The sequence below is a fragment of the Scardinius erythrophthalmus genome (assembly GCF_964197995.2).
Source record: "Scardinius erythrophthalmus genome assembly, chromosome: 10".
Classification (NCBI taxonomy): Eukaryota; Metazoa; Chordata; class Actinopteri; order Cypriniformes; family Leuciscidae; genus Scardinius; species Scardinius erythrophthalmus.
Genome location: NC_138230.1, coordinates 6,454,192 through 6,469,244, shown reverse-complemented (window position 1 = coordinate 6,469,244; position 15,053 = coordinate 6,454,192). Strand labels below are relative to the sequence as shown.

General features: G+C 36.2%; 1 protein-coding gene across 1 annotated transcript; it reads left to right on the top strand.

The window, feature by feature from the left end:
* The first annotated feature begins 352 nt into the window (after positions 1-352).
* LOC308697528 (uncharacterized protein) lies at positions 353-6,269 on the top strand. Its single transcript, XM_081376848.1, has 15 exons — positions 353-448; positions 623-703; positions 792-848; positions 1,029-1,112; positions 1,552-1,632; positions 1,815-1,910; positions 2,698-2,790; positions 2,916-2,999; positions 3,714-3,818; positions 4,095-4,246; positions 4,553-4,669; positions 5,556-5,648; positions 5,759-5,845; positions 5,968-6,051; positions 6,140-6,269. Exons 1-10 carry the CDS (start codon positions 354-356, stop codon positions 4,153-4,155), a joined length of 837 nt encoding a protein of 278 aa, XP_081232974.1. The 5' UTR covers position 353; the 3' UTR covers positions 4,156-4,246; positions 4,553-4,669; positions 5,556-5,648; positions 5,759-5,845; positions 5,968-6,051; positions 6,140-6,269.
* Positions 6,270-15,053: the final 8,784 nt, after the last annotated feature.

Here is a 15,053-nt window from a genome sequence, read left to right as displayed (position 1 = left end):
TATAAATAGATAAAAACTAAAAATAGATTAAAAAAATTAAGCTTAAAACTAAACTAAAATATAATAAAACTAAAATAAAAACTAAATTAATGGGATGATATACAGTTAATAAGCACTGTAAGAATATATATATATTTTTTTACAGATTTTTTCTTTAACACTAAAACTACACAATGTTAATTTAAACGTAATTTAAAACACAAGAAAAACGCTTGTGAAGAATCAATACAGAATATGTCTTCACATTAACACTTTAGAATTGGACCACGTTTTACAGACTTTTCTCCGAGCCTGGAGAGTAAACTCAGTCCCTCCTAACGCAACCCTTGTTTGCTGTGTTGTACAGCACTGATATGCAAGACTTGTGGATTTCTGTGAAGGAGCTGATCGAGAGGATTAGTGCTAAGGAAAGAGTTAAAGGACATGATGATTTCATTGTGGCACTGTGGTAAGTAGAACTTTGTCCACTTGAGACAAAAAGCTTTGCACTTTATAATTATATAGTGATCTTGAACATTGCCAAGGCTGATTATGATAGATTTAAGGAGCTCTTGTTATATTTTCTACTTCTGAGCTATTTCAAATGATAACTTCAGTGTATTTGCTTATGTGTGTTTAACAGCGTTTTTCAAAGACTGAGTCGTCTTTATGGAGAAGGTTTGTCTCGCCTGTTCGCAGCATTTCCTGAGAATGAGATTTCTCGGTATGAGGGCCATTCAGCTGATTCATTTATTGACAAATATTGAGTATATGACTCATGTCACAAAAGACTGATGACTGTTCTTCTACAGACCATTTGGCATGTTTGAAGGGATCATCAAAAACGAGACAATGGTGGAGCTCTGGAAGTAAGCATGTTTTTTGCCTGCAAGATGATTGAAAATATTTTATTAGAAATAGCTAGTATAAAAATGCATCCACTGAACAGTTCAAATCCACCACATCTAACATGCAGATCAACCTTCTCAAGATTTATTTTCAATCATTGATAACTCAATCATATAGCTCATTAGTTGTGTTTAATGCAGATATGTGGAGTCACGTTTCCTTCCAGGAGCTCCGCCGATCTACAGCGATCCCGTGGGGTTCCTCGGTCACCTTCTGTCCAAGAAGTATGACCTCAAGCTTCTTTCACAGTTTCTTTACATTCTTTACATAAAATAATATACAGTATATATGACATAAATATCTTAAAAATATGCTAAATTAAAGTGAGATGTAATTATAAATTATAATTGTGTTGTATAAGATGTTTGTCTAAAATTTAACATTGAAATGTCTTCACCTGAACTATAATTGTACACATTTTTTTACTAATGTAGAACATTTACTAATACATTATTAATTTCACAAGTTGAATCTGTTAATATTTAATGGACATGTACTAACAATGAACAATTGTGTTTTTAACTAATGTTGACAGATTAATAAATACTGTAACAAATGTATTGCTCATTTTTAACTAACATTACCTAATCAGACCTTATAGTAAATCGTTACCAACAGGTTATTTTTCATGTTGACAGGACATTGTTTTCTTTGTTTTAACAGGATTGCACAGCCTCATGTGGTTGAAATCCTAAAAGTTGCTTTGGAAGTTGGGAAGATAGACATCAGTCAACTTTTCGATGAGTAAGACCTGTTTTGTCATGCATTACTGGTTCAAAGCATACACAATCAGTTATACTTCTGACATTAAAGTTGTTTCTTTCATGCTGGTCCTTTTTCCTGTAGAGTAAAACATGCAAATACACTCAGATGACAAATATAGATTTTTGTAGGTCATCATTTAATTCTCAGTAATTCTTCTTTAGAGCACAAATGGCTATACGTCTGGTCAAAGAGAAGGCCATGGAAATTTCCACCTTAGAGAGGCAGACAGAGAAGGATGAGTTTCTGATAACATTGAGGTAAGAACATACAGCAAGACTGTGTGTGTGTGTGTGTGTGTGTGTGTGTGTGTGTGTGTGTGTGTGTGTGTGTGTGTGTGTGTGAGAGAGTTTTCTGTGTGTGTGGTCCTGGTATATCCTACGTTATGGGGGTAAAATTTCCCAAAAAGGATGGTAATACCAGAAAAACCTTGTAGGGACATATTTTGGTCCCCATGAGGAGTCTGATTATAAATCATGCAGAATTATGTTTATTTATTTTTTTGGGAAAATGTAAAAATGCAGAACGTTTTCTGTGAGGGATGTGTTCAGGGCTAGGGTTAGGGGATAAATATTCAGTTTGTACAGTATAAAAATCATTATGTCATGACAACTCTCGGGAGATTGGTATGGTAATAGGGATTTGCATGGTAATGGATATGGCAGTGTTAATGTATTTGGTCTTGGCGGGATAGATCTGCTTCACTGCTGCTGCAGAGCAAGTACTGAGACTTGCTTCTGCTAATACATTCACAGACATTGCTGTGAGCATGTAAGACATGAGCTGCTGCTGGACATGTAACATACATGAATTAACCCTGTAGCAGATCTATTCAGGTGGAGCTGAAGGGTTCTTGGAAGGGTTCTTGAAGCGTGCTACAGACTGTAACAGCAAACAATGCCAAGTAATTGAATGTTTGAGCAGCAAGCTGTGCTATGTAGATACATCTCTCATGTTCTCGTATTCATCTTTGAAAATGTTGAGCTGTTAAGCTATATGCTTGTTAATAATAGTTATTCTGTAATTTACGGACTGTGTGTTTCATAGAACTGCCTCTGGAGTTCTTGCGTTTTACTGGGATAAACTTCTGGAGTACACTGAGAGCCAGCCATTCCATAACAAGTATTTAGCTGCCGTACGGTAAGACTATCATCATATTAGTATATTTGATACGGGTGGTAGTCTTAAATAAAGCAAAATATGAAATGATAAATATACAACATAAATTGTATAATAAACTGAGTTTTGAGTCGTTTGTGTTGCAGGAAATGGAAGGAGTTAAATGTGTTGAAAGACACTGAAAAATATCACATGATTACTAACCCAGAGACCGGACTTCAAGCCTGGACGTAAGAACATATCACATGTATCATCAGTTGTAATACCATTTTACAGCTGTTTGCTGCCTGCTAAGGAGAAACGCATGAAAGGTCTCAAGATTTCAGGAAGTTGTGTTTGGGTTATGAGCTTTTCTCTCTGTGTAAATAGCTTCACAGTTTAAATGAAAACTGTATCAGAGCAATGGCACTGTTTTTATGACTGCTGTCTGTTAAAGGTGAACTAAGTAACTTTTTTACCTTAACTGAACAGCTTCGAAGTCATTGGAATGGTTATAATACTTATTTCGGGTTGAATGGTGGTCGTTTCGCACCCCCCTGGTGCCCGTGAGCGGAAAATACGCACTTGCAACTTTGGGGCGGCGGGCCGCCGGCCGCCGCGTCAGGAAGTATCGCGTGATATCAGGTCTCGCGATGTAAACAACTGCTTTACGGCCAAAATGCTAAAATGCTGTCAATATTGCGCTCCCTCACGCTGTCCGAACCTGAATGAAGAAGACGTTTTAAAGATTATCCCATCTGCTTTGATGTCGTTGATCTACTAGCCTCTGGTGTCTGAGAATCACCAACAAGTTTTTACAACAGTGTTGTCAAATATCTATTCCGAAGCTGTGGGGGGAGCTCTAGAGAGAAACCTGCGAGCAAAAAGCGAGAATACAGCGTAGAAATCCCGAAGCTACTGAGTGCTGCTTTAATAACTATGACTAACTCCTTCTCTTTATCCAGCTGGGCAGATGAGCGTTTTGGTGATCTTTTTGACAATGCTGCCCTTGAATATGATCGATATGGTAATGGGATTTTTGGAGATGACAGATTCAATCAATCCAATTGGTGAGTATGACAGTATGTTTCATTCAATGCACACTGTACATAATAAATGACTGTGAATTAATGACTGTGAATTAATGACTAATAACTAACTGAGACCATATATGGCATTATTCTACTAAATATGCATGGACAAAAATCCATGAATCATTCATAATGCTGTTACACTTATTGTGTGGTTATGAATGTTGCATTACAGTTTATTAGTCTGTTTGAACATCCATTGAATAAATAGATGCATAAATGTATGCCCATTCAGTCTGTTCTTTTATAACACAGGGCCATTATGAAGATGGCGACAATATATCCTCTTCCGATTTATGAAAGATTGTCTGAATGAATCTTGGAATGTCTGAAGTCAATGATTTTTTTATCGGCACTGAAGACACACTCACTAAATTAGTAGGCGAGGACATCTTGAACAATTTGAAGTAAGAACGCACTTGTTTGAACTGTTCAATCGGGGCTCTATAAATATCTATCATAGAGACCCAAATACAAAACACATTTGAGTAAATGCACCTGTACAAAGACAATAATGTACAGATAAACTAAACTTACGAATATAACCAGATAGCAACATATTGTCGGCCCAGATCCGGCCCACATCTGGTACACATGGATTCCACGCGGCCGGATCTGGGCCGACACACTATGTTGCTGTCTGGGTTCATCTAATGATTCATCATTATCATTTGATCATAAATGCAATAATTTCCCCTTCTGTCGTGTTCCAGGGGTATGCTTAATGAATTATGGAACATTTTTAGTAATGAAATTTTGCATATTTCCATAAACAAGAAAAACCAAATTACATCAGATGTGAAAAGTGAGGACCCACTGCGACATTTACGGTAAGATACGTAAAGTCCTGATATTTGGAGGTAAGTATATGATTAACTGTATAGTTGGTTTCTCTGAGATGCCAAAACAATTTATGAAGAATTTGTTAAAGCTCTCCTGATAATAGAGTAGCAATTATAGAAGAATAAAATAAAGATGTCTTCGTCAGAGCTCATTTCCCAGTACATTCAGCATCTGGCTCATATTCACAATCTCAAACACGTTCTCAAAACTATAATTTTCTACATCTTCAAAAACAATATTTTGATCGCTGATCCACCATCAAGTGACAGTGACAGAATTATATTTGATTGCGTTCAGTACTTACTCTGCATTAAATCGCTGAGCAATTTCAAGTTTTGCTGACGATACTTCCTATTCTTTTGTTTTCTGTCTGCGGTCACTATAAGTGAAACGTAGTTCTGTTCTGAGTTCCGTTGTTTGCCTTGGATTACCTGTGTGTTTTATTAAAATAGTGCTTGCATGTGGATTCTCTCTCCGCTTCGTTGCTGCCTCCTTGTTACAGATACACACCTCGGGTCGTTAGTGACCCTATACAATTTGCAAAAGAAAATGAATGAGAAAACGGCATTCTTTTATAATTTTATAATATTCTTTTTTTGTTATATTGTTTATTATGAATTGATTGAGGAATAATAAAAAGGTTAAACTTAAAAAAAAATTAATGAGGAGGAGAGGGTATGAGGGTAGTCCGGGGTCACTAAAGGAATTCAAGGTATGCGTTTAAGGGTTAACTAACTATTCTACTAACTATAAGTAACTTTGCAACTACATATCAACTAATTCTGGTCTAAAGTGGACCATCGAAATAAAGTGTAAGCATTGTTTCTAATTAAAACTGATCCCAATCACTTTCTTTCTTTTTGTTCGCAACAGCAAAATGAAAGCAACGTGCTTTGACATCTGGGACAGAGTTCTCATCGAGATCAACAGACATTATAATAAATATGGATTTGAGCAACCAGCAAGGTAAAGCGTAACAGAAATATTTTTGTGCTCAAACAACCTGAAAGAAAATCCTGACATTTCCAAACACGTTATGACAGTGCAGTTTGACGTGATATGTTCTTTTTACATAGGCAATGGGATGAAGTGAAGAGCATTTTCATTAAAGAATTAACTGACAGTGGAGAATTGACTCAACAGAAGCTTGATGAAGCACAAAAGTAAGAAATGTTACATGTCGTCTACTGTACATAAAAAATATCTGAAATTTGTTTTATATTACTATTACAATTATGCTGTTAATTAACTAAACACTTTTTCTATTTTCTTCACGTTTATAAAGTGGCTTTAATGTCACACAAATGGTCTTCGACAAATATGTAAAAATGGTCGATGGTCTGGAGGAAAGGATCAGTGCTTCCACTGAGTAAGAACTTTAACATTTTAAAAGTACTATAAAATACCATAAAAATCTAGAAATTTAAATGGCTAACTTTTCCATTTTGCAATTCCAGAACTCTTGACAAATTGATGCTGCTGGCTTTCTCTGCCACAAATAGTGTCCTGGTTAATACTCTGTTTTTTCTGCTGTCTGATTAATCTCTCACAAGGCAAGAAATAAATTCTGTTCTAAATGCTTCTTCCATCCTGTGTCCTATGATTAATCCTTGTAACTTTCCCTCTGCTATTTCTAGTATAGTCAGTGGCGGATTTAGCAAATCGGGGGCCCAAGGCGAAGGTAGGCTATGGGCCCCTACCCATCCAATCTTTAAAAGAGAATGAAAAAAATATGTACCGACTGAATGGTGGATAGGCAGGTAAAGCTAATCTATGGGGAAGTAAAGGTTAGAGAGGAGAAAAAAACGTCCCCTTTAAACCCTGCATAGGCTAGGCCTACACTTCTTTACTCCTAAACAGAAACATGTTACAATGTTTACATGGTACAATTTCTGGTAAGCTATGTTTTTTTTTGCTTGGCAAATTTCACCATTTCGATTCAATTCTTGTGATTTGATTCAATATTGACTCATTTGGATAAATATTAGGTAACGTTTCACAAGACAGGCGTTACTTTTTCTCAAAAAAAAAAAAAGCCCTCTCAGCTGGTATAATTTAAGGTTAAAATAAGTAATATAGTACACATATTTAGCCAAATACTCTCTATAGCTCTTTTTTTCTAGCCAATTAAATGGCTTTCCTGAGGTAAATGTTATGTGACGATTGTTCTCCAGCTGTTTTACCTCTTTCCGCGGTTGAAAAACACTTATTGATCGATATTATGAATGAGGAATATACATTTCGGTAAGTTATACTGTATCTTTCAACATTGTTAATTCGTGTTTATTTATTATTTGCTAGAGATGACCAGTTCACGTGCCGCTATAGGAATCTGTTACGTCACATTAAAACGGCAAAACGGTATTTATTGTTTGAATTTCATAATAGAATTGACAGAATCTGAGAGCTGAGATTTTTTTAAATATCAAGATTCATTAACTGCTCAATTGTCTGTCGATCTCCGTGTCCTCTTTGCTTCACGATTTTTCTGTGCGTTGGACGTTGTTGTTCCTGATCTGTATCCCCAACAGTAGCCTAGCCGTTAAAAAGTTTGTCATCTTTGGCAGCGTTCCCAAATACTTATCAGCATCTTTTCACTTTTTTTCTTTTATTTGAGCCGCTTGGGTAACTTCGAAACTTTACATTTTCGCGTTTAGACTCGTCTTGCTCTGGGGATCAATTGCTCTATTTCCCAGTCCTCCTGTTACTGCGTGTTGTTTATCTTTCGCGCCGCACACTTTTTGCACAGCCTTGTCACTTTCGCAGATGCGCAGTAAAAAAAAAAAGTGAGATAATGGAATAGTCCAATGTAGTGAGGCGGGGGGGCCCCCTCCTGTCTACGACACTAATGATTGATGCCATTTTTCGCAAATGGAGTTTTAGAAATATATAATAAAAAAAATAATAAAAAAATAAAAACTTAAGCATAAGTTAATAGGGCATTTTGGGGGCCCCTAGGTAGCTCGGGGCCCAAGGCAATTGCCGACCTTTGCCTAATGGTAAAGTCCGCCCCTGAGTATAGTTGCCAGTGCTCAATCCCTGAAGTTGTTGGCTGGAATGTGAATAGTGGAAACACCCTTCCTTACTTATTTTTAAACCTCTACAGGAGTTTTCTGGTGCTATCTGTGATTTTGCTGAAATCAGCCCTGATGAACTCTTGAGAGATTCTCTTTCATTGTGAGAATGCATCTGATGCTGTTTCTCAAATGTGTTGACAAGATTTTAACCGGTTTATGACTGCTGTATTATATAGTTCAGATTATATACTGTCTGTTTGCCAACCAGATTTTATATATTTTAATGATTGTCTTTGGTGTCACTTTGGTATCCCTGTCTAGTCTATTCCCCGGGTTGTGTCGAGCCATACGTTAGTCTGGTTGATGAAAAAAATATGAAAAAGTTGCACTAAACGGGTTAAGAATCCACACAACGGAGGACTCGTATTCTGCAGTGCAGTGATGACGGGACACTATGATCTTCGGCTGACAAATCAGAGGAAAGGGGCGTTTCATTCCCGCCCAGGTGTAGAAATCGAATATTCAAGCTGTTTATTCATTTTTCTACCTCAGAACAAAAAATCAAGCTGAATTCTTGTTTTTCGGGTTTTTTTGGAGAAAAATCGAAAAAGGAACCATTTTCTCATTTTTCTACTTTCAATATTAAATAAAAAACGACTGAACGAATGATACACGGATTCTGATGAGGTCTCCCTCTCAGCCTCACGGGCTACTCTGAGGTACAGAAAAGGCCCCGAACCCTTTGCTACATTTCATTATATAGTCAGGGCTAATTTCTTTTTGCAGAAAAGAAAAGTATAATACAGGGTCAATTCAAAATGACCAAAAAAATATATAAAAACATTTAATTAATGCCTGTGAACCCGTTCATGTCCCAGTCATAGATCCATCAGTATTGAGCTTGTTATTTAATCTCCTTCTGGTCATCTCTATCTGATTCAATGAGTTGTGAGAGGAAACCTTTCTCACCTTACCTATAAGATACAGAATAAAATAGATATTATGTTCTTGTAAACATATACATATGTTTACATGTATTCATACTTCACATTTCAAAATGATCAAAATCTCTATCACCATTCATATATTTATACTGTTGTATACTTGCAAACTTTTCATGTCTAGTTTATACATTTTAAAAATGTCTTTAAACAAAGAAAGAAGAAAAAAAAAAAAACTTGATCATGCTGGATATTTATAACTCACCATTTTTTATGTACCAGCAAATTCCAATGAGAGCAAGAACTAGACCCTCCTGCTATTACTCCAGCTATTCCTCCTTCTATTACTCCTGCTATTACTCTTGCTATTCCTCCTGCTATTCCTCCTGCTATTACTCCAGCTATTCCTCCTGCTATTCCTCCTGCTATTACTCCAGCTATTCCTCCTGCTATTACTCCAGCTATTCCTCCTGCTATTCCTCCTGCTATTACTCCAGCTATTCCTCCTGCTATTCCTCCTGCTATTACTCCAGCTATTCCTCCTGCTATTACTCCAGCTATTCCTCCTGCTATTCCTCCTGCTATTACTCCAGCTATTCCTCCTGCTATTACTCCAGCTATTCCTCCTGCTATTACTCCAGCTATTCCTCCTGCTATTAGTCCTGCTATTCCTCCTGCTATTACTCCTGCTATTATTTTTGCTATTCCTCCTGCTATTCCTCCTGCTGTTACTCCTACAAATACTCCTTCTATTTCTTCTGACATTCCTCCTGCTATTCCTCCTGCAATGTCTCCTTCTTTTACTCCTGCTATTCCTCCTATTATTCCTCCTGATATTACTGGTATTATTACTCCTGTTATTACTGCTGCTATTACTCCTGCTTTTACTCCTGCTATAACAGGCCATCGAGATTCTGGATAACAGTTGGAACATTTTCCATCTGCAGAGTGAAAAAAATAACAAAATAAATAAAAACAAACTCATTGTAATTATTTTTAAATAAATGTTTTATATCAACATCATAAACTGTTAAACTGAATTGAGACACTGTAATTGTTTGTGGGTGGCAACTTTAATCTATTCCAGCATTATCATGTTCTCCTTGTGAGTGACTGTATTTATGATCATATTTACCCCAGTTTACTGTAACTGGTTCAGTCAGACTGCTGTGAGTGACCAGACAGTCATAAGATCCTTCATGGTTTCTGTCGATCTTCACACTGATTCTCATCTGAAAGGTTTCATCATCATTTGGTCTGATTCCAGAAGATGTTTGATCCTCAAGATTAATTCTGTTCAATCTAATGTTCATCTGAACATCTCTGGGGTAGAAACCAGTGGCCAGACAGCTCAGAACCAGTTTACCTTCATCTGCAGGAGATTTACTCACAGAGACACGAACATCTGAAGAAAGAAGAATAAAATCATGATGAAACTGATTCTGTCTCGATGGTTTCTGTGTGGTGAAAAGAAATGCATACAGGTTTGAAACAACATGAGGGTGAGTGTATGATGACAGAATTTTCATTTTAAAGTGAACTATTCCTTTAAGGATCTTCAACTCATATAGACAAACAAACACACATACACACACAAACACACACACACACACACACACACACACACACACACACACACACACACACACACACACACAATTAATTAAACTGATCTGATCAGAATTTACTCTTATTTGTGTTGTGAAACGCTGAGATCCAGTCAGTGCAGGTCTTGAGGAAATACTGCAGGAACTGGTTGTGTTCAGTTTGACGATCCCATTTCTCTTTAGTTTCTTTGGCTTTGGGGTTTTTATCAATCCACTGCATAGTGTCATAATTAAAGGATATAAGATCTTCTCCATCAAATCCAAATTCATCAAAGACCGTCAGATTCACTGATCCATCAGGAAGTTTCTCCAGTTCACAGCCAATTATTCTCTGAAGAATATGATCTACAATCACAGATCAACACTCATGAGAAACTCACAGTAAATATAATGTCTGATAATTAATAAGAGTAAAGCATGAATCTCACCAGAACACTGTGAGTCTGTGCAGTTTGACAGAGTCCTGATCTGATGTATGAACCAGTCTCTAGAATCAGGAGGATCTTCAGGAGCTTCGGTCCAGTCTTTATCAGTCAGAATCCAGACTCGTTCTTCATTACTGAAGTGTTTGATCCGTCTGTCATCATAAACACACACAGCACTGAACTCTGGGAATGAGTCTGATTTGGTCAGGGCTGTAAACTTGTAGTGGAGGAAGTGTTTCTCTGAGGAACATACAGTATAAAAAAAACAAATGGTGGATAAAACTAACTTAAAAACTGAAAACATACTATACTATAAAGTATACTGTAAAACTGTATTTTATTTTACATTATATTTTAAACTACTACTCATAGTATGTTTGTGAGTGACTGCAATTTATAAGTCGCATCTTGTCTACTGAAATTAATAAACCGTGTTCTTATCTTCCAGCCCATCGCTAAATAAAGAGAGAAACAAACAAAAATGAGCAAAAACATTCTTATGTCTATACAGAACATGTAAAAAAGTAGAGTCAATCAACCATTTTCATCCATTATATTTCAGACAAGCGTCTTGAACAGATTAAACACTGAAGTGAATGTTTGTCTCGTTTTTTCCGGGTTGTATTGAGCTTTAGGAGTATCAGCTCACTGTCGCCCCTCACTGGCTGCTGGAGGAATCACACTTTCGTTTTCATTCCTGACCTCACATGTTGAGGAAAAGACCAGCCATAAAAAAAAAAAAATATTTACATTCTTTGTTGACAGTATTATCTTTTTAAAACTATCTTAAAACACAGTTTTCACAATTTTAACAGTTAACATATACAACAAAACATTATATCACGGTCCAAACAGGACAATCAATTAATAAGTAAATGAATGTAAATTAATAAATAAATCTTACTCCATAAATAGTCCCTATGACATTCTGTGCCATAAGGTCGTCTTAAGTCATTTGAAAAATGTATGAGTGGACTGAAATTTAATTAAATTATTACTGAAATTTGCACAAAAAAACAAAAACAAAAAAAAAACAAAAAAAAAACAACAACATGCATACAGACCTGGACATGCCTCTTCGCAAGTCTCATCCAACCAGAGTCGACCTCGTCAGACGGGCCTCCGTCATGTGACACAAATACTAATGAGTACATTTGACATTTAATTTTATCATCACTATTGTGTGGATGGTGAAGTTTCTCTAAATATTCCATGTGATTAAATATAAATATAATTAATTTAGGATCATGTTAAAAAAGTTGAAAAATAGTCAAAATTGATTTGATGTTGATTTAAAGCACTATAGAAGCAGCGAGTCAGATATTCAGCTTCAGTGTGGATGTGGTCTATAAAAATACCAACACTTTCAATTCACAAATAATCAATAAGTTTTATGACTTAATTGATAGTAATTAAACAAATTTAAACAATTAAAAATATACATTTTTATTTAATAAATGTTGCTGATCGCTGAACTTGTATATATTGGTGTGCCGAAGAATTAGATCCTTCAACTCTTTAGCAAAGTTGAATTGAATGAAATCTAAATGTAAATGAATCAATATCAGACTCTGCTCTAAAGATACGTGTGTAAAAGTCATCAGACGATATTTTCACAGTAGTTTATTAAACAGCTTCACCTGAGATTGTCAAAAACAGCAGGATTAATATTTAATATTAATATCTCCAGATAGTCAAAGATGCACAAACACTATTAAAGCTGTGACAGTTAAAAGCATGAAGTGAACACACTGAATTACATAGACAGCATTTCTGGGCATCATAGCCTCAAAACCTACAGTTATTACATATTATTCTTTCTAACATTATTTTCTATGTGAGCTGAGAAAAATGTCTGATATGAAGATCTTCATAAGCATCATATTTCACCATATCCAGTACACAAACACTCACACTCAGACTAATTTATTTCTTAATATTGCACATTTAACACATGTTGTCCAAAGAGGCTCATTTACAGTACGCATTTGACAGACACTTTTACTAGCTTTACATTTGATCAACACATGTTCCCTGGGAATCAAACCCGTGATCTTGTGCTAGCTAATAATCATGATTAGCAAAATAACAGGAACACTATAAGGACATCTTAATCTACACTCACCTAAAGGATTATTAGGAACACCTGTTCAATTTCTCATTAATGCAGTTATCTAATCAACCAATCACATGGCAGTTGCTTCAATGCATTTAGGGGTGTGGTCCTGGTCAAGACAATCTCCTGAACTCCAAACTGAATGTCAGAATGGGAAAGAAAGGTGATTTAAGCAATTTTGAGCGTGGCATGGTTGTTGGTGCCAAACGGGCCGGTCTGAGTATTTCACAATCTGCTCAGTTACTGGGATTTTCACGCACAACCATTTCTAGGGTTTACAAAGAATGATGTGAAAAGGGAAAAACATCCAGTATGCAGCAGTCCTGTGGACGAAAATGCCTTGTTGATGCTAGAGGTCAGAGGAGAATGGGCCGACTGATTCAATCTGATAGAAGAGCAACTTTGACTGAAATAACCTGTAACTCGTTACAACCGAGGTATGCAGCAAAGCATTTGTGAAGCCACAACACGCACAACCTTGAGGCGGATGGGCTACAACAGCAGAAGAGCCCACCGGGTACCACTCATCTCCACTACAAATAGGAAAAAGAGGCTACAATTTGCACGAGCTCACCAAAATTGGACAGTTGAAGACTGGAAAAATGTTGCCTGGTCTGATGAGTCTCGATTTCTGTTGAGACATTCAGATGGTAGAGTCAGAATTTGGCGTAAACAGAATGAGAACATGGATCCATCATGCCTTGTCACCACTGTGCAGGCTGGTGGTGGTGGTGTAATGGTGTGGGGGATGTTTTCTTGGCACACTTTAGGCCCCTTAGTGCCAATTGGGCATCGTTTAAATGCCACGGCCCACCTGAGCATTGTTTCTGACCATGTCCATCCCTTTATGACCACCATGTACCCATCCTCTGATGGCTACTTCCAGCAGGATAATGCACCATGTCACAAAGCTCGAATCATTTCAAATTGGTTTCTTGAACATGACAATGAGTTCACTGTACTAAAATGGCCCCCACAGTCACCAGATCTCAACCCAATAGAGCATCTTTGGGATGTGGTGGAACGGGAGCTTCGTGCCCTGGATGTGCATCCCACAAATCTCCATCAACTGCAAGATGCTATCCTATCAATATGGGCCAACATTTCTAAAGAATGCTTTCAGCACCTTGTTGAATCAATGCCACGTAGAATTAAGGCAGTTCTGAAGGTGAAAGGGGGTCAAACACAGTATTAGTATGGTGTTCCTAATAATCCTTTAGGTGAGTGTAATCTAATCATGATGCAAAAAATACAAATATGCTTTTCCACACTCATAAAAATGTTTTACACAGACTCAAAAACTAGAAAGAAAACGAGTGATCTGACAGTATTTAAAAACGTCATTTGAAAGGAAGGACTTTGATTCCAGCGGAGGATCATTACATAAAATCAGACTTTAACCGTAACTGCTAAACGTTTGTATACAATTTCCCAGTGCTGAAAATATTATAACTCATGCACCACATAATAATCTCACTTCCTTTTAGCCCGTCTCATTTTATCATCTTACATGGGTTTCTTGGTAAGATGTATGATAATTCTGCCTGGTAACAGCTGAATGTAATGACCAGAAATAGCATTTTAGTTTAGCATTTTATCTAATAGCAATAAGTATTAGATGTAATACTAATTCTTGATTAGTTTTTCCCCACATTATGATTTACTACAAGGTAAAATAATGAGATAAAAAATGCCTTGGCTTTGCAATTTATAATACTCTTAGTTCTTAATGAGTTTGAGTTTTATGTTAAATCTGTTAATAATTCACTGTTAGTTTGGCTTCTGTTGAGTGTAATACTGACACTGATCTGTGTTTAACTGGTTTGAACAAGCGTTTCAAATGTGTTTTCTGTTTCACTTTTGATCAGATCACAGAAAACAGAAGCTTTTTAAACTCTCAGATGTTTCACTAAAACACCAATTCACAATTCACTGTCCATTGACTGAAACTATTAGAAAACTGAATTTCAAGTAAAACATTATCATGTGATCTCGACCCTTTGAAATGTTTCAAGAGACTCTTAAATGTGAAATGTATCATATTTCCACAGAGCATAAAGAACATCATAAACAATAACTGTCAAAATTACTGTTAATAAAGCAGAGTTGAACCAGATTAGAAAATGCTAAAAAAAAAAAAAAAAAAAAAAAAAAAAAAAAAACAAGAACAGAAAACAAAATGCACTTTTTGCAAAAAAAGAACTGGAAAAGTATAATACAAGGTCCATTCAAAATGATTTTTTTATTATTATTTTTTTTTTATTT

Coding starts and splice junctions, on each gene's coding strand:
- LOC308697528 (XM_081376848.1), top strand. CDS start 354: ATGCAAGACTTGTGGATTTCTGTGAAGGAGCTGATCGAGAGGATTAGT. Junction 1,633..1,814: donor ATCAGTCAACTTTTCGATGA/GTAAGACCTGTT, acceptor ATTCTTCTTTAG/AGCACAAATGGCTATACGTC. Junction 1,911..2,697: donor GAGTTTCTGATAACATTGAG/GTAAGAACATAC, acceptor TGTGTTTCATAG/AACTGCCTCTGGAGTTCTTG.